The sequence below is a fragment of the Corythoichthys intestinalis genome, chromosome 13, assembly GCF_030265065.1.
Source record: "Corythoichthys intestinalis isolate RoL2023-P3 chromosome 13, ASM3026506v1, whole genome shotgun sequence".
In the NCBI taxonomy this organism is placed as follows: Eukaryota; Metazoa; Chordata; class Actinopteri; order Syngnathiformes; family Syngnathidae; genus Corythoichthys; species Corythoichthys intestinalis.
This window is the reverse complement of record NC_080407.1, coordinates 4,674,523-4,696,443: the sequence shown is the minus strand read 5'-3', so window position 1 is coordinate 4,696,443 and position 21,921 is coordinate 4,674,523. Positions and strand designations below refer to the sequence as shown.

The following is a 21,921-nucleotide window of genomic DNA, read 5'->3' as shown; positions in this document are numbered from 1 at the left end:
CCTGATGTTTTGGGGTTGCTTTACTGCCTCTGGCACTGGATTGCTTGACTTTGTGCATGGCATTATGAAGTCTGAAGACTACCAACCAATTTTGCAGCGTAATATAGGGCCCAGGGTGAGAAAGCTGGGTCACCCAAAGAGGTCATTGGTCTTCCAGCAGGACAATGACCCAAAACACACTTCAAAAAGCACTCGAAAATGGTTTGAGAGAAAGCACTGGAGACTTCTAAAGTGGCCAGCAATGAGTCCAGACCTGAATCCCAAAGAACACCTGTGGAGACATCTGAAAATGGCAGTTTGGAGAAGGCACCCTTCAAATCTGAGACCTGGAGCAGTTTGCCAAAGAATGGTCTAAAATTCCAGCAGAGCATTGTAAGAAACTCATTGATGGGTACCGGAAGTGGTTGGTCGCAGTAATTTTGTCCAAAGGTTGTACTAACAAGCATTGAATGAGGGTGCCAATACTTTTGTCCGGCCCATTTTTGGAGTTTTGTGTCAAATGTAGGGCTGTCAAAATTATCGCGTTAATGGGCGGTAATTATTTTTTTAAAATTAATCACGTTAACGCATATGCCCCGCTCAGACAGATACCCACTTGTTAATTGTGTTTTATGGAGTTTTGCCGCCCTCTGCTGGTGCTTGGGTGCGACTGATTTTATAGGCTTCAGCACACATGAGCATTGTGTAAGTAATTATTGACATCAACAATGGCGGGCGACTAGTTTATTTTTTGATTGAAAATTTTTACAAATTCTAATAAAACAAAAATATTAAGAGGAGTTTTAATATAAAATTTCTATAACTTGTACTAACATTTATCTTTTAAGAACTACAAGTCTTTCTATCCATGGGTCGCTTTAACAGAATGTTAATAATGGTAATGCCATCTTTTTGATTTATTGTTATAATAAACAAATACTGTACTTATGTACCGTATGTTGAATGTATACATCCATCTTGTGTCTTATCTTTCCATTCCAACAATAATTTACCGAAAAATATGGCATATTTTATAGATGGTTTGAATTGCGATTAATTACGATTCATTAATTTTTAAGCTGTAATTAACTCGATTAAAAATTTTAATCGTTTGACAGCCCTAGTAAAATGATCATGGTTTAATTTTTTTTTTTTCATTCTCTTCTGTGTTTTTTCATTGCAAGCAAAATAAATGAAGATATTGCTACCAAAGCATAATTGCCATCATTTTCTGGGAGAAATTATCTGCATTATCTGACAGAATTGCAGGGGTGCCAATACTTTCGGCCAGCAGTGTATATACAAAGTGATATTTACTGTTTTTGTACTGTTTTTTTCTTTAGCCGGAGAACCTGCTGTATTTTAATCCCCAAGGTGGTTCAAAGATCATGATAAGCGACTTTGGTCTTTCCAAGATGGAGGGTAGCGGCAACGTCATGTCTACTGCCTGTGGCACGCCGGGATACGTCGGTAGGTGATTCCTCTCTTTTTCCTTATCACTTTATCTGTAAACCTAGTGAGTTTTTAATCTTTTGTATACATTTCCTTTCTAGCAGACATGAATAATTCAATGAGCGCATGTTGCTTTTGTCTGACACTTTATGCAAGCTAGGTCATTGTTGTTTATTCGGCGCGCATGCGGGCTCACTCACTTCTCGTATTAATCAGCCACTGACAAACCTATCGTCCTCATTCAGTCAACATCAAGTGTGCGCCCGCGTTTGCATCTGTTGCGACGAGAGACAGATGTTCAACACTAGCCCGCGTCAACACAAACATCCGATTGCTCAACTTATGACACGCAATGTGGAGTTTCTTGTGTAAACAATGATTTTTTTTTGCCTCATTTGTAAGCAGTACATACAGTGAGCCTAATCACGCCTGCTTTTTAAAATAATGAAAGTCAGACATAATGACCTCAGATGCTGGAATCCAACACAATGACTCATTTTGTAACTAAACAAGTAGCGTAATTCAGCACGGGTTATTTTAAGTGTTAGTTTGACCTGCATGTTATTTTCCTTTGTGTTGTGGCAATAAATTGTCTAGACGCCTTTTCCCACCTTTAAAGTGACTTAGAACTTTTACAACACAAATAAAATGGCCTTACAAAAGTAAGTTAAATGTACTGATATTAAAATATCTTTGTTTATTCCTCCCTCCCATGTTTTCCCACAATTATGTACTAAAACGGCTGCAGTTTCACATTAAACATCGCTCCTTTAACATCACCCTCAAGCACTGTCTTTAATGGGACGTAAACAATGGCAAAGCCGTCGTAAACAGGAGCTTCGTCAGTAATTAAACAGCTTGACGTGCCAAAAGTTCACTCATTTTATGTCTGTTTTAGCACCAGAGGTTCTTGCCCAGAAGCCATACAGCAAAGCAGTGGACTGCTGGTCCATTGGAGTCATCTCATATATTCTGTAAGTTGTAAAATTTATTTTCAAGGGTTCAGAATACTGCTATATGACATGACGATATATTGTAGATTTCTAAAACAATGTACATATTTAAGTGTCTATTGTCATTATCGCTTAACCCGTGGGCGTTAATTTATTTTGACTAAATTCTTGTGATTTTGTCGGAAGTATGGCGTGTCCTTTGAAGTGTGATAACTACTGTGTTTTTCCGACTGTTAGCCGCTACTTTTTTCCCTCATTTTGAATCCCGTGGCTTATAGTCCAGTGCGGTTTATTTGTTGACTTTTTTCTGTCAATAGGTATCACTATATTTGACAGCAGCATCATAAGACTACGGCTTATTTACGTCCAGCTCGGATCTTTTACATCCATTCAAAAGTCAGATAATTTACCGGATGACACAAAATGACATCTGTCATAAGCATTCATTAATGCTCATGGCAGCATTAATTATGATGGTCTTATGACAGTCTTATGGAGCCACTTTCAAATGTGTTCTCAAAATACCATAACTAGCAATTAATGAAACAACTGCAACAGTAAATGAATAAACAATTAGCACAGAACAGGAAATGTGTTTATTTACATCTGTAGCACCGCAATGCATGCTAGGAGGCATGTTGGACGACAACAGTGTTGACAGCAGGTGGCAGCAGAGGTTGACTGTCTCCCCCAAGGGAGCACTGACTGCCAAATGAAGCTTCATGGTGGTGCAATTGGTTTTATGACAATCTTATGATGCCGCTGTCAAATAAAGTGTTCCGGGTTAACATATTTTGGTGTAAATATCCCATGATACAGTGAGTACAGCTGCGGCTTATAGTCTAGTGCGGCTTATCTATGAACAAATGCCGTTTTTTTGTCAAAATTGGTGGGTGGCGGCTTATAATCAGGTGCGCCTAGTAGTCCAGAAATTACGGTAAGTCATTTATGAATATTTTTCACTTTCAACCACTCAAAAATGTTGATGGCATCAGACCTATCTACACATATATAGTTTTTATTTTATTATTTTTTAATTTTTTTTAATGGCCCCTATGGACATTAATAGCAGTCTTATTCTAATAGCAAAACTAACTATGCTGTACGTATATATATAAAATAAAAGTTTGATTTAAATATTTCATATGACATAGTTAGAGGCTTGAATAAGTCCCTAAGTCATAACAATAGAATTTTTTATGCATGCCCAGTTTTTACACAATGGCTGTTTTCTGAATCAAACTAAATTCTTGTGATTTTGTCCAAAGTATGGCTTTTCCTTTGAAGTGTGATAACTAAGTCATTTATGAATATTTTTGTCACTTTCAATCACTCCAAAATGTTTATTGGCGTCAGACCTCTCTACACATATATAGGTTTTATTTATTTATTTTTTAGTGCCCTCTATGGACATTAATAGCAGTATTATTCTAATAGCAAAACTAACTATGCTGTATATATACATATATAAAATAAAAGTCTAATTTGAATATTTCATATGACATAGTTAGAGGCCCAAAAAAGTCCATAAGTCATAACAACAAGCTTTCTTTGCAAGCAAATTCATGTATTTGCCTTTGGCGCCCCCTAGTGACTTTTTGGTGTTAAGCCTTTCAACACACAAATTCCTCTGTTTCCATGTTTTTGCCTCGCCAAAGAAGCAATTGCATGAGTAATCACGGAAAATGCTTATAACACATTAGGTTTACAGCATATCAAAAATTATGATTTCTAAATGGAGTCAATGAGCCAGAACATGGCATTATTACAAGAATTTAGTGTGAATCTCTCCAACCCGTTTGCAATAATTGCAGCATGGTGCCATTTTGATCTTAACATGTTTTTTTACTATCCTGGGGAAATATTAGCTCCCTAGTGTAATTTTTCCAATGCTTTGTCTTTGATGAAACACAGAAAAAAACAAAAAAAGCCAGAAAATGGACAAATAACACCGACGGGATGAAATCGACCTGTTCCTGCAATGCACACGTTGGCCAGCAGATGACAATGTGTGTTGACTTGGAACATTGATTTTTTAGGTATGACCAACTGGCGTCAAGATGACCCTCAGCCAATTAGCTTGCCCCTGTTAACTGTACATGAGTAATGCATGCAAGAAAATGACAATACAGTGATCCCTCATTTATCGCTGTAAATAGGGACCCGGACCGACCGCGTGAAGTGAAAAACCTTAAAGTGGGGTCACCCTCCATTTTCAACGTATATTTTCATATACAGTGCCCTCCAAAATTATTGGCACCCCTGAAAAAATGTGTTTTTTAGCTTCTAATAATTTTTTAAAATTCAAATAATATGGGACCTTAATGGAAAAAAGAGAAAAATTCAACCTTCAACACAAGTGCATTCATTCAGTGGGGAAAAAAATCCCACGTAAAGAAAAGAATATTTGACATCAAATAATGTGTGTCACAATTATTAGCACCCCTTGTGTTAATACTTTGTACAACCCCCTTTTGCCAACAAAACAAGGTCTGGGGACTGAGATGGCCATGGGAGGAGCTTGATTTTGTGTCTGGTGAACCATTTCTGTGTAGATTTGGCCATATGTTTAGGGTCATTGTCTTGCTGAAAGACCCAGTGACGACCCATCTTCACCTTTCGGGCAGAGGGCAACAGATTTTGATTTCAAATGTCCTGGTATTTCAAAGCATTCATGATGCCATGCACCCTAACAAGGTTCCCGGGGCCTTTGGAAGCGAAACAGCCCCACAGCATCACTGACCCACCCCCAAACTTCACAGTGGGTATGAGGTGCTTTTCAGCATGCGCATCTTTCGTGGTGTCGTTGAAGCCTGGGACCGTGTGTATTTTTGTGTGAGACCAAGATTGAGCTTTTTGGCAACAAACACTCTAAGTGGGTCTAGCGTGCGTCTAGGACATTTTAAATTATACATGTATGTATTAGTAGATAATAAGCCAACTTTTCATTATAGCAAAGATATGCATGCTACTGTACTGCTTGTGTTTACACTGGATAGTTTTAGGTTGCAGCACTACTTGATACTTTGAACATTTGCAGCAGGCCAGTTTCATGTCAATTCAAAAACGAAATGAGCGTCATCATTTTTCAGCAAATAATTAAAAATGTATTTTATATCGTAGCATATCGTGATCAGCTATTTTTTTTTTCCCTATCGCGCAACGTTCGTTAAGAGGTCAAAAGTTTGAGGTCGGCGACGGGTTAGCGTGCCGAAAAGTGCGCGAGGCGGCGGATGAGAGGGGAAAAAGCGGCTCCCCGCTGCCAATTTGCACAATTAGTCTGGCGATTTAGACCTTGTTGGCTTTTAGCTGCTGCTCAGGTGGAAAGATCACATCAGGTAATCAGCCATGATAATCACCTGGGATTTGCCGTGAGAGGGCGTTTTGACCCGACGGTTACGTGAATACAGATGAATTTAAAAAAAAAAAAAAAAAAAGTAAATAAATAAAATGTGAGTGTGTGTATCGATGGGGAACGGCATTTTAATGAGTCTTTTAGGAAAATCTCAGAAGTTCGGTAATGAGCCGCAGATGATGTTTTGCTGCACCAACGTTCATTACGACAGGAGATTGAAGCAATTTGTCTTCGACACTTCAAATCTTGCGGCAGGTTGATGGCGAGGGTGCGAGAAGCGTGAAATCACTCCGAGAGGAGTACTGTAAAAATGATGAGACGAAGTTGATTCACTGTTCTGTATTAAATAGAAGAAATTAGTTTGCTGCCACCCTCCCACTTCAAATGGGTTGGACGTCTATCTCCATCAACGGTGGCCAATAAGTTAACTCAATGGAAGTACCGTATTTTTCGGACTATAAGTCGCACCTGAGTATACAGTAAGTCGCACCAGCCATAAAATGCCCAAGGAAGAGGAAAAAAACATATATGTCACACCGGAGTATAAGTCGCATTTTGGGGGGAAATTTAGTTGATAAAATCCAACACATAGAACAGATATGCCATCTTGAAAGGCAATTTAAAATAAAAATTAGGGCTGTCAAAATTAACGCATTAACGGGCGGTAATTAATTTTTGAAATTAATCACGTTAAAATATTTGACGCAATTAACGCACATGCACCGCTCAAACAGATTAAAATGACAGCAAAGTGAAATGTGTACTCGTTGTGTTTTTCGGAGTTTTATCGCCCTCTGCTGGCGCTTGGGTGCGACTGATTTTATGGGCTTCAGCACCCATGAGCATTGTGTAAGTAATTATTGACATCAACAATGGTGGGCTACTAGTTTATTTTGTGATTGAAAACAAATTTTATTAAAACGAAAACATTAAGAGGGGTTTTAATATAACATTTCCATAACTTATACTAACATTTATCTTTTAAGAACTACAAGTCTTTCTAGAATGTTAATAATGGTAATGCCATCCTTTTGATTTATTGTTATGATAAACAAATACAGTACTTATGTACCGTATGTTGAATGTATATATCCGTCTTGTGTATTATCTTTCCATTCCAACAATAATTTACAGAAAAATATGTCATATTTTATAGATGGTTTGAATTGCAATTAATTACGATTAATTAATTTTTTAGCTGTAATTAACTTGATTAAAATTTTGAATCGTTTGACAGCCCTAATTTTTACCAAACATTTTAAGTCATGAGAACTACAAGTCTTTCTATCCATGGATCGCTTTAATAAGAGAATGTTAGTAATGTTAATGCCAACTTGTTGATTTATTGTTATAATAAACAAACACAGTATGTTGAATGTATATATCCGTCTTGTGTCTTATCTTTCCATTCCAACAATAGTTTACAGAAAAATATGGTATATTTTATAGATGGTTTGAACTGCGATTAATTGCGATTAATTAATTTTTAAGCTGTAATTAACTCGATTAAAAATTGTAATCGTTTGACAGCCGAGGTAAATATATGAAAAAGAAAATGTCAACCACTCCTTGTTGTCTGCGATTTCTGCATCGCGACCCTTGTTATATCACCATGTTTCACCCATGAAATCCCCCAAAAATCCGGCTGTGGCCATTCACAGTTGTGTCTTGACACTTGGTGGTACATGTTACATGGAGTTTTTGGACTGAAACAAGATAAGTTCGCGATAATATCTTGTTAAAATCGTGACGTCTTTTATTCTGCTCTCATAACTTGTACTAACATTTATCTTTTAAGAACTACAAGTCTTTCTTTCCATAGATCGCTTGAACAGAATGTTAATAATGGTAATGCCATCTTGTTGATGTATTGTTATAATAAACAAATACAGCACTTATGTACCATATGTTGAATGTATATATCCATCTTGTCTTATCGTCCATTCCAACAATAATTTACAGAAAAATATGGCATATTTTATAGATGGTTTGAATTGCGATTAATTAATTTTTAAGCTGCAATTAACTCAATTAAAAATTTTAATCGTTTGACAGCCCTAATAAAAATACAATAGAGAACAACGTGCTGAAAAAGTGTACAGTAGGATATTACATGATGCATGAACAACTAAATGCGAACGTGGCCGGTATGTTAACGTAACATAGCTATTAAGAGTTATTCAGATAACTATAGTGTGAAGAACATGCTAACAAGTTTACCAAACCATCAGTGTCACTCCAAAAAAAACAAAATAACATGTGAAATGATACAACAATGTGTTAAGAATTTCCTGAGTATAAGTCGCACCCCCAGCCAAACTGTGAAAAAAAGTGCGACTTATCGTCCGAAAAATACGGTACTTGATTTGAACCACACTGAAAGTGTAATTTCATTTTTGAGTTGATGAATGATACATGAAGGAAGATTGGAATGACAAAGTTTCCTTTGGGCAGGTTGTGCGGGTACCCCCCCTTTTACGACGAGAACGACTCCAAGCTGTTCGAACAGATCCTCAAAGCCGATTACGAGTTTGACGCACCGTACTGGGACGACATATCCGACTCCGGTGAGCCTTCCCTCTTTTTTTCCCCTCCCCGCATATGGATGCCGCGCAGCCACCCATGATATCATTTCCCCCACCGTGAATCAATGTGGGAACACGCAGTCAGGCATAAGCGCCGGCCGGCACAGATGGTGTTCGGAACAAAGAAAATCAGCCAAGAATTGTCACTTCCTCTATGTCAAGTTATAAAAATGTGCGTGTGTATGTGTGTGTGATATACGGTGGTATGAAATGTATCTGAACCTTTTGGAATTTCTCACATTTTTGCATAAAATCACCATCAAATGTAATCTTCGTCAAAATCACACAGATGAAAATACAGTGTCTGCTTTAACTAAAACCACCCAAACATTTATAGGTTTTCATATTTTAATGAGGATAGCATGCAAGCAATGACAGAAGGGGGAAAAATAAGTGAACCCCCTGCCTAAGGACACTTAAAGAGCAATTGAAACCAATTTTTACTAGGGCTGTCAAAATTATCGCGTTAACGGGTGGTAATTAATTTTTTTAATTAACCACGTTAAAATATTTGACGCAATTAACGCACACGCCCCGCACAAACACAGCACAGTGCCATTGGCCACTTGTTACTTTTGTTTTTTGGAGTTTTGTCTTCCTCTGCTGGCGCTTTGGTGCGACTGATTTTATGGGTTTAAGCATTGTGTAATTATTGACTTCAACAATGGCGAGCTACTAGTTTATTTTTTGATTGAAAATTTTACAAATTTTATTAAAACAAAAACATTAAGAGGGGTTTTAATATAGAATTTCTATAACTTGTACTAACATTTATCTTTTAAGAACTACAAGTCTTTCTATTCATGGATCTTTTTAACAGAATGTTAATAATGTTAATGCCATCTTGTTGATTTATTGTTATAATAAACAAATACAGTACTTATGTACAGTATGTTGAATGTATATATCCGTCTTGTGTATTATCTTTCCATTCCAACAATAATTTACAGAAAAATATGTCATATTTTATAGATGGTTTGAATTGCAATTAATTACGATTAATTAATTTTTTAGCTGTAATTAACTTGATTAAAATTTTGAATCGTTTGACAGCCCTAATTTTTACCAAACATTTTAAGTCGTGTGGGCCCAATCACTGATGAATGGTTTAAAGCTGCCGCAGTTTTGTAGAGAAGAACGGGCCAAGATTAGTCCTGATTGATGTGCCAGACTGATCTGCAGCTCCAGAAGGTGTTTGGTTGAAGTTACTGCTGCCAAAGGGGGGGGGGGGGGGGGGGGGGGGGGACAAAATATTAAATGTGAAGGTGCACTTATTTTTCCCACTTCTGTCATTGTTTGCCTATTATCCTCATTAAAATATGAAAACCTATAAATGCTGGGGTGTTTTTAGTTAAAGCAGACACTGTATTTTCATCTGTGTGATTTTGACAAAGATCAGATCACATTTGATGGTGATTTTATGCAGAAATGTGGGAAATTCCAAAAGGTTCAGATAGTTTTTCATACCACTGTAATTAGACCTAATGTAATGTCATGTTTACTTTTTTTATGCATATATACAAAGTGTTTTTTCATTTTCTCATTCAAAAATTCAAATCTTAAAAAAATTAAATGAACAAAAATAATTTAAAAAAATAAAAAATAAAAAGCTCTTTGAAAATTTAAGAATAAAGAATGCACATTCTCCCTTTTTAATTTTAAACATTTTTTAAAAAGAATATTTATTATTCACTCCTTTGCTGCCATACACATCACTCAAATGGAACTAAGATAACCCAAGTAAACATAAATAGTTATTATTTTCAACTCATTTTCTGCCTTTGGGGGGCGATAGACATCCAATCCTTGTTAAAATGATTGGACATCTAACGCCGTCAATGGCAGCCATTGAGTTCAGAGCATAAAAAAATGTTATGTTCGGGAAATTTTTAGGTCTAAAATGTTTCTAATGATGAGTCAACAATGAAAATAGCAGTTTGGCTGTTTACATGATAAATCAATACAAATTCCCTGATATACAGTAAATATTGTCTTACAGCCAAGGATTTCATTAGCAACCTAATGGAAAAAGATCCAGCCAAGCGCTTCACCTGTGAGCAAGCTCTGCGACACCCCTGGTGAGCTTCACACACACACACACTCTGAGTGACGCAGCAAAAAGCAGGCTGACATAAAGACATCAAATCAATGGACTTATCGATTCCGCCGTGAGCGCCACAACAGGTTATATGCGCATAGGCGGATCTACTATTCAGGCAAAGTAGACGATCGCCTGAGGCCCCCAACCAGTAGGGGGCCCCCAACCAGCTGCCCTTGCCCCAACGAGCAACGGCTCGGGCCACCGGAGCCAGCAGCACCCCCAGCTATTCGTCATGTATAATTATGTCAGCATACCAAACAAACAAATAACAGAACAAAAAAGAAAGCCATTTGAATGTGGAATTTATATCATCTCTCCCCCCCACACACACGCACTACAATGGACTGTTCCACGACAACGGACTGAGTATCAGTTGCTTAGCTTCATTTAGCGCCGTTTAGCATCGCTTAGCTGTTCGTTAGCTTCACTGCGCTCTCCCGCGGTTTTCACGCCACTAAGCTCGCTATTTTTACAGCTCACTTGCTACTTTGCACGTCGGCTATCATTTATTTTGAACACATGAGCGAACGTGCTCTCCATGAGAGCCAAAGTGTAGTGAGGGAGAAGTTGAGAACAGGCCTCTAATGCCTCTTTTAACTTTCTTCTTCTTTTTCACCCCGAACATAAAATACCGTAATTTTCGGACTATAAGCCGCTACTTTTTTCCTTTATTTTGATACCTGTGGCTTATAGTCCAGTGCGGCTCATATGTTGATTTATTTGAGTTAATAGGTAACTCTTTATGTGACAGCGGCATCATAAGACAGTCATAATTATGACATGATACTATCATGAGCATTACTAAATGCTTATGTCATTAAGTGTCATCCAGGAAATTATGTCACTAGCTGCATTTATTTCCAGCTTGAATTTTTGCATCCATTCAAAAGTGAAATATTTTTCCACTATCAACCAACAACACTATCAACTTTTAACACTAAATGACATGTGTTATAAGCATTTATTAATGCTCAGGACAGTGTCATGTCAATAATTATGATTGTCTAATGACAGTCTTATGTCGCCACTGTCAAATAAAGTGTTAGCAAATACCATAACTAACAATTGATAAAACAACTGGAACAGTAACTGAAGAAATAATTAGCACAGAACATGAATTTTGATTAAAATATACATCTGTACAATGCAATGCATGCTAGGAGGCATGTTGGATGACAACAGTGTTTACAGCAGGTGGCAGCAGAGGTTGCCTGTCTCCACCAAGGGAGCAGTGATGGCCAAATGAAGCTTCTTGAAGGAATGAAGCTTTGCAGCCAATTGGTTCAAAGCTTCATGGTGGTTCATTTGGTCTTATGACAGTCGTATGATGCCGCTGTCAAATAAAGTGTGACCGGTTACTATCTTTTGGTGTAAATATCCCTTAAAACAGTGAGGATAGTTGCGGCTTATAGTCCAGTGCGGCTTATCTATGAACAAATGCCGTTTTCGGACCAAATTTGGTGGGCTGCGGCTTATAGTCAGGTGCGCCATATAGTGCGAAAATTGGGGTACACGACAGCACACCCTGTGGCGAAACAATGTAGTACAGTTCCAATCAGTCATGCAATTACACTCAACAGCTGGTTAACAGTAAAAGCACGTCATGTTCGTCATATAAGTAATGATTTCTGGAGTTAATCCCACATGCTTCAGAATTAATATTATAATATGTTGAGTAAATACTACATAATACAGATTCTACACTAAGAATAGCTTTCAAATGACACTCTTCATAACAAATATGATTGGCAATGAATAATTACTATAATCATTATACTACTATTATATGTAGTATAGGGCTGTCAAAATTATCGCGTTAACGGGCGGTAATTAATTTTTAAAATTACGTTAAAATATTTGACGCAATTAACGCACATGCCCCGCTCAAATAGATTAAAATGACAGAACAGTGTCATGTCCACTTGTTACTTGTGTTTTTTTGTCTCCCTCTGCTGGCGCTTTGTTGCGACTGATTTTATGGGTTTAAGCACCATAATGTAATGTAATTATTGACATCAACAATGGGGAGCTACTAGTTTATTTTTTGATTGAAATTTTTACAAATTTGATCAAATTGATAAACATTAAGAGGGGTTTTTTATATTAAAAAAATTTCTAACATGTACTAACATTTATCTTTTAAGAACTACAAGTCTTTATATCCATAGATCGCTTTAACAGAATGTTAATGTTAATGCAATCTTGTTGATTTATTGTTATAATAAAGAAATACAGTACTTATGTACAGTATGTTGAATGAATAGATCCGTCTTGTGTCTTATCTTTCCATTCCAAGAATAATTTACAGAAAAATATGGCATATTTTATTTTATTATATATTTTATATATTATATTTTATATATTATATTTATATTGTATTTTTAAATTTGATATATTATTATATTTATATATTATTATATTATTATATATTATTATATTCATATATTATTATATTAAATATTTATTTTATTTTATATATTTATATTATATTTTATTTTTAATAATATATATGATATATATTATTTTATTATATTTGAATTGCGATTAATTTTGATTAATTTTTAAGCTGTGATTAACTCGATTAAAATTTTTTAATCGTTTGACAGCCCTAATATAGTAGTATACTATAATAATATTGCTAGAATTTTTTAAAGAATTGTTTTGAATAATGTTGGAAAGGCAAAGTCAGTGTTCTGAATCCATTCTTTTGCACTAGTAAATGCTATCAGCATTTAACCTCATTGTTCGTTTGTGATTAATTATTGTTATTTACATGATTATTTGTACTTTAATAAAAAATTTAAGTGTTCCAAAATAGTTTTGTGAATTAATAAGCGTCAACAAAAATTACATTGTTAAATTAGTAAAAAAAAAAAAAAAAAATTATTAGGTTAGTCGATTAATCGTAAAACTAGTCGGCTGACTAATCAGGAGAAAATTTGTCGTTTAGGACAGCCCTAGTGTACCAGAACATATTTCCTCCACACCCTTCTCACCTTTTTAACCCCTGACCCATGAAGAGGGCCCCTGGATATGTTTGCCTTAGGCCCTAAAATTGCCAAGTCCGCCACTGTATATGCGCTTGTGATTCAGGATCGCCGGGGACACGGCGCTCTGCAAGAACATCCACGAGTCCGTCAGCCGGCAAATTAGGAAGAACTTCGCCAAGAGCAAATGGAGGGTGAGTTAGTTTCCTATACTTTGTTACGATTTGGCACAAAGACGTCAGACGTCGTTTCTATTCCAGCAAGCATTCAACGCCACTGTGGTGGTTCGCCATATGAGGCGGCTGCAGCTAGGAAGTAGTGCAGGGAGCAGCGCCAATACGTCCAACCCCGCCGCCAGGCCGAGTCAGAAGCCGGCGCAAGGGCAGAGCCGGGCCGAGCAAAGCCGGACGGTGCCCGGCCAAGGTGCCGGCACGGCCGCTAGCCAGACTTCAACCTTAGAAAACTTGGCAGCGACACATAAGGAATGTGAGTACTGCAGGAAAATATATTCAATCTGTGGTTGATGTTAATGTGATAACGAATACAGTGGTATGAAAAAGAATCTGAAGCTTTTGGAATTTCTCCCATTTCTGCATAAAATCACCTTCAAATGTGATGTGATCTTTGTCAAAATCACACAGATGAAAAAAAACAGTGTCCGCTTTAAATAAAACCACCTAAACATTTATAGGTTTTGATATTTTAAGAGGATAGTATGCAAACAATGACAGAAGGGGGGGAAAATAAGTAAGTGAACCGTCACATTTAATATTTTATGCCCCCCCACACGCTTCCTGTAGCTGCAGATCAGTCTGGCACATCGATATGGACTAATCTTGGCCCATTGTTTTCTACAAAACTGCTGCACTTCAGTCAGATTCTTGGGATCTCTGGCATGAATCGCAGTCTTTAGGTCATGCCACAGCATCTCAATGGGGTTCAAGCCTGGACTTTGAATTGGCCACTCCAGAACGTGTTTTCTTGCAAAACCTTTGAATTCATTCTTCCATTAATAATTGCAAGTTGTCCAGGCCCTGAGGCAGCAAATCAGCCCCAAATCATGAGGCTCCCCCCCGCCATGCTTCACAGTGGGGATGAGGTGTTGATGTTGGTGAGCTGTTTCATTTTTCCTCCACACGTGAAGTTGTGTGTTGCACTCAAACTATTCAACTTTGGTTTCATCAGTCCACAAAATATTTTGCCAAAACTTATGTGGAGTGTCCAAGTGCCTTTTTTGCGAACATTAAACGAGCAAAAATTGTTTTGTTTTTTTAGACAGCAGTGCCTTCTTCTGTGAAGTCCTCCCATGGACACCATTTGTGGCCATAGTTTTATATATAGGTTATGTGTGCCCAGAGATATTGGACAGTGCCAGTGATTTTAGTAAGTCTTTAGCAGACTCTCTAGGTTTGTTTTTTTTTTTTTTTTACCTGTCTTATTATTCCGCGCTGAGCTCTTGACGTCACCTTTGGTGGACGACCACTCCTAGGGAGAGTGCCAAACAGTGCCTAACTCTCTCCATTTGTAGAAAACTTCTCTGACTGTCGATTGATGAACATCCAGACTAGGGCTGCAGCTATCGAATATTTTAGTAGTCGATTAATCGATGGTCTACTTAGTTCGAATAATCGAGTAATCGGATAAGGAACATGAAAAATTAAAAATACCCGAGCTGAGCCTCAAACGGTATAATTTTTTTTAAAAATGAGGATGTATGTACAACAAAAGAAAAACTTGCAAACTTGCATAAAAAAATCCGCTAGCTTAAATGCTAGTTTTTTTTGTTTGTTTTTTTTTTTTTTTACAATGCTCTTAACAAATGGTTCAGACACATATTCCCACAAAAAACGGCTAAATATACCTATAAACTAAATTAAGAATGCATTAAAAAACATTAGCTCCAACAGAAACTTAGCTTACGTTGGTCTTAACAGGGAGCAGTTGGATTCAGCCATGTGAAAAAAGGCAGACCAGAGGGAAGTGTATCCACCCTCATCAATAAAACTCAGTGCAAAAACTTTCAAAATAAACCATTAAAACGCCACTTTAATTCAACGAATACTTGAAGCAACAAAATTTAATTCGAATATTTTTTTGTCATCGATTACTCGAGTTAATCGATTAATCGTTGCAGCACTAATCCAGACCTTTAGAGATGGTTTTGTATCCTTTCCCAGCTATATGCAAATCAACAATCATTGATCGCAGGTTTTGAGACAGCTCTTTTGACCGAGCCATGATGCACATAAGACAATGCTTCTCATCAAGACAATTCTTACCAGGTGTGTGTTTTATAGTGGGCAGGGCAGCTTTAAACCACTCATCAGTTATTGGGCCCACGCCCGACTTAAATTGTTTGGTAAAAATTGGTTTCAATTGCTCTTTAAGTCTCCTTAGGCAGAGGGTTCACTTACCTATTTTTCCCCCTTCTGTCATTGTTTGCATGCTATCCTCATTAAAATATGAAAACCTATAAATGTTCGGGTGGTTTTAGTTAAAGCAGACATTGTAATTTCATCTGTGTGATTTTGACAAGGATCAGATCACATTTGACGGTGATTTTATGTAGAAATGTGAGAAATACCAAAGGTTTCAGATATTTTTTCATACCACTGTAACTATGATTCCATGAAAAAATGATTAAGCTAAATGTTTGACTCTCCTCCTTCAGGTGTCTCCACACCGGCCACCCCCTGCAGCCTGGCCTCGGCGGCCGTCTCCCCTTCAACGGGCACTGAGCTGAGCCGACCGCGCACCTCGGCGGTGCCCGCCCCGGTGCTCACGGAGACCAAGTGACGCCAGGTCCCGCCGGGGACCAGCTGGGAAGCCACGGCGCTGTGATTCTTCATGGACTGCCAGTGAATGATCATTATTCACTGCCATTGGCGGCGATGGACGAATGTTCTTTGGAATGGATTGGACGTCCATCCCCGCCAGTGGCAGCCAACAAATGAAATGTTTTCATTTTTCTATCAGCGGTTCATGTACTTCAATGTCAAATTAGCAGGAGGATTTCTGACAACAAAAGACCATTATCAAGACCGTCGGTCACCACTACCTCACGCTAATTACCAGCTTTTGAGTCGAAAAGCTTCTCCTGTCCTCGAACGGAGTCCAGGTGGTTTCCCATAATCCTCCGCCGGCTTTGTCCGTTTCACTATTTCATCCATTGACTTTTTTCTTTCAGGCTTGTCCATCCGTGTGTTTTTGTGCTTTAAGGAAGTGCTTTAAAAGTACCACACGACTGTTGCGAAAGGAACATTTGAGTTTGTGCTTTCTCGATTTTGCACGTTTAACCCACCGATGTTTATCAGACAGGAAGTAAAGATTGTATCGAGCGTTGTAGTCGTGTTCATTTCAAATAGATTTTTCTCAATGGAAGCCATGATGTCGCCGCACGTTCCGTCGTGCTCAGGGAAAACCGCAGCTGCGCCGCGTGTCGGCGACCCGCCGCTTTAGTTTTATTTCAACTACAGAAGTCGTATAGTTTGACGACTTCTTGTTGGAGTCCGAAGTCAGACATTTACTGTACTACTTTCCACTTAAAAAAAAACAAAAACAACATGGATTTTGTCAGTGGCGATAATGTATAGGGCGCCGTTTGTAAAGCAGCACATGCTCAAAATTACGACAATATTTTTTCCACATTTAGCGCCACACAGTGTTTAAAACATGGTGTGAAATTTTTAGTCACTTTTTTTTTAACATTTACAACATTATTTAGCAACATAAATATTTATTTTTAAATAAGAAGTTTTGGACCTGGTTGTTTAAATCCAGAACTAAATATTTAATTTAAATCTTAAATTTATATCCTATATCCTAAATGCTAAATCTGGAAACGGTTTGAACTAAATATTTAGCTTAATATGCAAATTCACATGACCGGAGACCGGAAGTAACAAAATAAAAGCTGGTGGAGCAGCTCAGACTGTCTGTTTACGTTGCTTGAAAATGAATAAAACCTACTCAACGGTGGCAGTCTGCTCTTGGACATGAGTCATTGTGATAATAACGCAATATAATAATATATATAGGTAAAATACATATTTAGGAGAAACTATTTAAAGAGTATTTTGCGTGCTCCAGCTTTTATTTTGTTACTTCCGATCTCCAGTCACGTGAATTTGCATATTAAGCTAAATATTTAGTTCCAACCGTTTCCTGATTTAACATTTAGGATATAGGATATAAGTGTTAGGTTTGTGTTGGTTCCCTGCTAGTGTGTTCATGTGATTGCCCATTGATTTCACCTGTTGTACCTGTTCCTAGTGTATCGCCACCCTGCATCCTTCTGTGTCGCCCATCTGTTTCTCGTTGTCTCGTTACCCCTCGTCTCTGTGTGTATATAAGCTCCCAGTTTCTTTTTACTCCTTGTCGTGTCATTGTCTGTGTCAAAGTCCAAGTCCTGCCCAAGCCCTCGTGCACTAAACCCTCCGATAATGTCAGTTTTTGTCTGAACATTGCCTTTTTGATCCCTAGTCCTTTTGGTTGTACTTTATGATTTTGTTAGTTATTATTAAAACATTTTTTGAGTTCACTGCCACCTGCCTTTGCCACTGCGTTTTTTTTTTTTTTTCTCCCTGCATTTGGGTCCACACCACCTGCCTACCGCGTCCCTGACAATAGGTTTAAGATTTAAATCAAATATTTAGTTCTGGATTTAAACAATCAGGTCCAAAACTTCTTATTTAAAGCTCCTGAATGATATGGACCGCTTGGATGTGTGTGGAAGCGATCGCTATATTTATTTAGTTTTTTTTAATCCCGCGCCATGAAAATGAGTGACTTCCGGCTTCGGTCTTGCATTGAAGAGGAGGGCGCTGTGACGTGTAAGGGAGAAGGAGTCCGCTTCATTATACAGCAGTACTGTTGTGTATGAGGACTAAGGATTCAGCCTAATTTGCGAATTAATACGTTTATTTTTCGCATCACGGCAGCCAAACGGCTGCAGAAAAATCTTGCTGTATGAGGGAGAGGCGTGTGCGCCTTTTTGGGGTTTCAAAAGGTTCCCATTCACCGTGGATATTGGCCAAAACAAGCCCTACTCCTGTGGGACCATTGGACTTACGAGGAAGTGAGTAAACATCTTGTTTTGTATTATGTCAATTACGAATACAGCGATTACAAAGTAAACACTACAAACTTTCTTTAAATAAAGGACTACTTACGTTTGATCATTGAGAGGCATGTAAAAAGCTCTCCTCATGCACGTTAGCTGCACAACAACTGCAGCCGCCCTCCTCCGGGGAACGAGCTGTAAATTTCTCTCCGCCGGGCGGTTTGCCGATCCGCAAAGACAATCGACAACCCAGTCGTCATGTCAAATAATCCGGGCTAGTTATGTGTGATTTTCCGCTTCGAAGACTTCACTCGGTTCGGGTTAGCATGTCGGCTAGCTGTCACGCCTCTTGGTTTGTTTACATTCACCGAAGCCGCGGAAGGGAAATGACATATGTCCGATTTAGGTGTCATAAAATATCGTTTGGGAGGTGCGACAGTAAAGGTGAAGTCGACCGTTTTGACCATTATGGAGTAATTTTGCCATGTCGTCCTGAATAAGTGCATTTGTATCATTTCAAGACTGTTATTTGTCATGACCAGGCCATTTATTTAGCAATTGGGGAAAATATTTGGATAAAAAGAATATCCTGTAAAAAATATTGAAGTAAAGAGACAGAAACAATGACATTTTGCAGTTCTCGTCACGTTTTCCTCGTTGTGAATAGTTCCCCCTCGACGGGCTGACTGGTCCTTCTCAAGCCATTTATTTAGCTATTGGGGAAAAATACTTGGATAAAAAGAATATCCTGTAAAAATATTGGAGTAGAGTGACTGAAACAATGACATTTTGTGGCTCTCTTCGTCGCGTTTTCCTCGTTCTGAACAATTCCCCCTCAATGGGCTGAATAGTAAAACCGATCAGCCCAGTCTCCCGCTGACGTCATCCACCTGTTGGGGACGCTAGAGCCCTATAATGGTAGGCGTGGCTAACCAGCAGATTAAAACACTAATTTCTCGTCATCTACGCCTTGCTAAATTGTTGTATATAGTCGAATCGTCTCAAAATATGATTCAAATTCACATAATAATGCTATTTAAGACTTTTTTTCTCCTGTCGTATGCTCTTTAAGTTGCTAAATAATGTTGTAAATGTGGGAAGAAAAAAAAAAAAAAGTGACTCTAAAAATTTCACACCATTTCAAACACTGTGTGGCGCTAAATGTGAGAAAATGATATCGTAATTTTGAGGTTGTGCCCCATAATAATGGCCTTGGTTTTCACGGCAAAAGCAGAGCACACATATCAGTTATTGGATGCGATCCCTTTATTGTGAATATGTAGCCAAAGACCAGAGTAAAGTATGGAAAACGATACTTTGGTAGATTTTATATGATTTGATATAATAGTTGCCATCTTTTTTTTTTAATGTGTTCATCTCCTCTCCCGATAGCGCTGCTGCCTAATGTCGAAACATGACGATCCGTCGATTTGAATGGACAAAAAAGTGTAAGTTCCTTTCCTTTTCTTGGTTCGGTTCTGGGTTTCAGATGCCGGTGACATGCTTTGTGAGCTCTTAATTGTAAGTATTTATGCACATGTTATTAAGCCACTGCATGGAGGACAAACTGTATAATCACAAAACCATGAAACGGAACCGACGACGTCCTGTGTACCCACTGGTTATTTTGGTGTGTCTTTAGCTGCACGTTGTCTTAGTGAACTGTCTTGACCAAGTGTTTTTTCTTTTTTTTAACGTATTCATGTGTCAAAATAGTCAAGTTGTATCAGCATCCTCAAAACCCGATCACCATTTTTAGAATTTCATGTTTTTCTCAGAGGAAACCGACCGTCGTCAACGAGAAACCTTTATACGCAAGGGCTGAATCTGTCGTAAAGAGCCTGTGTGATGTACATATTGTTATGGATTGCTATGCATTTATAAAGTTCACAACAACAACAACAACAACAAAAAGATCCAGAAAAGTCTAGTACCGTAATTTTCGCACTATAAGGCGCACCTGATTATAAGCTGCTGCCCACCAAATTTGACACGAAAACGAAATTTTTTCACAGATAAGCCGCGCTGGACTATAAGACGCAGTTGTCCTCACTGTATTATGAGTAGGGCTGCAGCTATCGATTATTGTAGTTGTCGATTAATCGATGAACTAGTTAGTTCGAATAATCAGGTAATCGGATAAAGAACATAAAAAATTAAAATACCTGAGCTGAGCCTCAAACGGTATAAGAAAAAAAAAAAAAAGAGGATCTATGTACATAAAAAGAATATTTAGCTAACTTACATGGCAAAAGGCCGCTATCCTAATTGCTATAAAATAGGGTTGTTCCGATCATGTTTTTTTGCTCTCGATCCGATCCCGATCGTTTTAGTTTGAGTATCTGCCGATCCCGATATTTCCCGATCCGATTGCTTTTTTTTGCTCCCGATTCAATTCCAATCATTCCCGATAATTTTTCCCGATCATATACATTTTGGCAATGCATTAAGAAAAAAATGAATAAAACTCGGACGAATATATACATTCAACATACAGTACATAAGTAGTTTATTTGTTTATTATGACAATAAATCCTCAAGATGGCATTTACATTATTAACATTCTTTCTGTGAGAGGGATCCACGGATAGAAAGACGTGTAATTCTTAAAGGATAAATGTGACTTTGTATATTGCGACTAAATATTGCCATCTAGTGTATTTGTTGAGCTTTCAGTAAATGATACTGTAGCCATTTAACTGTTCTGCCCAAATGCATGATGGGAAGTGCAACCATGACTGTGCGTAGTGGCACGAATTGATGTATCTTCTCTGCGTTGGGAAATAACATAGGGTGTAAAGAAAAAGATCAATTACTACCTTTCTTCCCCACATTGCTTTCCCACGATATTTCTAATTGTTGCGAGAGGGATTTTAAGGCTTTAGCCAATTAAAAAAAGGCTCCAAAGACTGCCAAAATTCACTCTATTCATTTTACGCTGCCTTTTAGCTCTATATATAGGGAAATCGGCGCCATTATAAATTGAACGCGACAATGCGTGAGTGGGTCGTGCAGCGCATGCGTTAATTGCGTTAAATATTTTAACATGATTAATTTTATAAAAAATACTGCCGTTAACGCGATAAATTTGATAGCCCTACTTTAAGCCAAAACTAAAGACTCTGGATGAGTGTAAGACATTTTGTCTGTAACGTTAAATACAACTAGAAACTGCAATTTCGGGAGAAATTACACCTTGGTCTTTCCTCTGTGGAGATACAAATCTTAGCCCCACTCAGGTCTATCAATAGAATGGACCATAATGCCAGTCAATGGCACTAAACAAAGTAAAAGCCATTAGAAAAGATTGGGAGAATTGGACGTCCATGGCCGTCAATGGCATCACCCTCCATAAGCGGCAATCCAATCAGGGACATTTGGGGGACACGTCCTAATGATATCTAGTCATTTTCTGTTGATTTGGGGAAAAAAAAAAAATTCCCATTG

General features: G+C 37.9%; 1 protein-coding gene across 2 annotated transcripts in view; it reads left to right on the top strand.

Annotated features, from left to right (window-relative positions):
- Positions 1-19,566, top strand: part of camk1da (calcium/calmodulin-dependent protein kinase 1Da) — a 47,176-nt gene extending 27,610 nt beyond the window's left edge. For both annotated transcript variants that reach the window (XM_057855923.1, XM_057855922.1), the window contains 7 exons: positions 1,323-1,449; positions 2,330-2,405; positions 8,194-8,306; positions 10,324-10,402; positions 13,519-13,606; positions 13,673-13,898; positions 16,084-19,566. In XM_057855923.1, coding sequence (XP_057711906.1) covers positions 1,323-1,449; positions 2,330-2,405; positions 8,194-8,306; positions 10,324-10,402; positions 13,519-13,606; positions 13,673-13,898; positions 16,084-16,208 — 834 coding nt within the window. In that variant the 3' untranslated portion in view covers positions 16,209-19,566. The remainder of the gene's footprint in view (positions 1-1,322; positions 1,450-2,329; positions 2,406-8,193; positions 8,307-10,323; positions 10,403-13,518; positions 13,607-13,672; positions 13,899-16,083) is intronic.
- Positions 19,567-21,921: the final 2,355 nt, after the last annotated feature.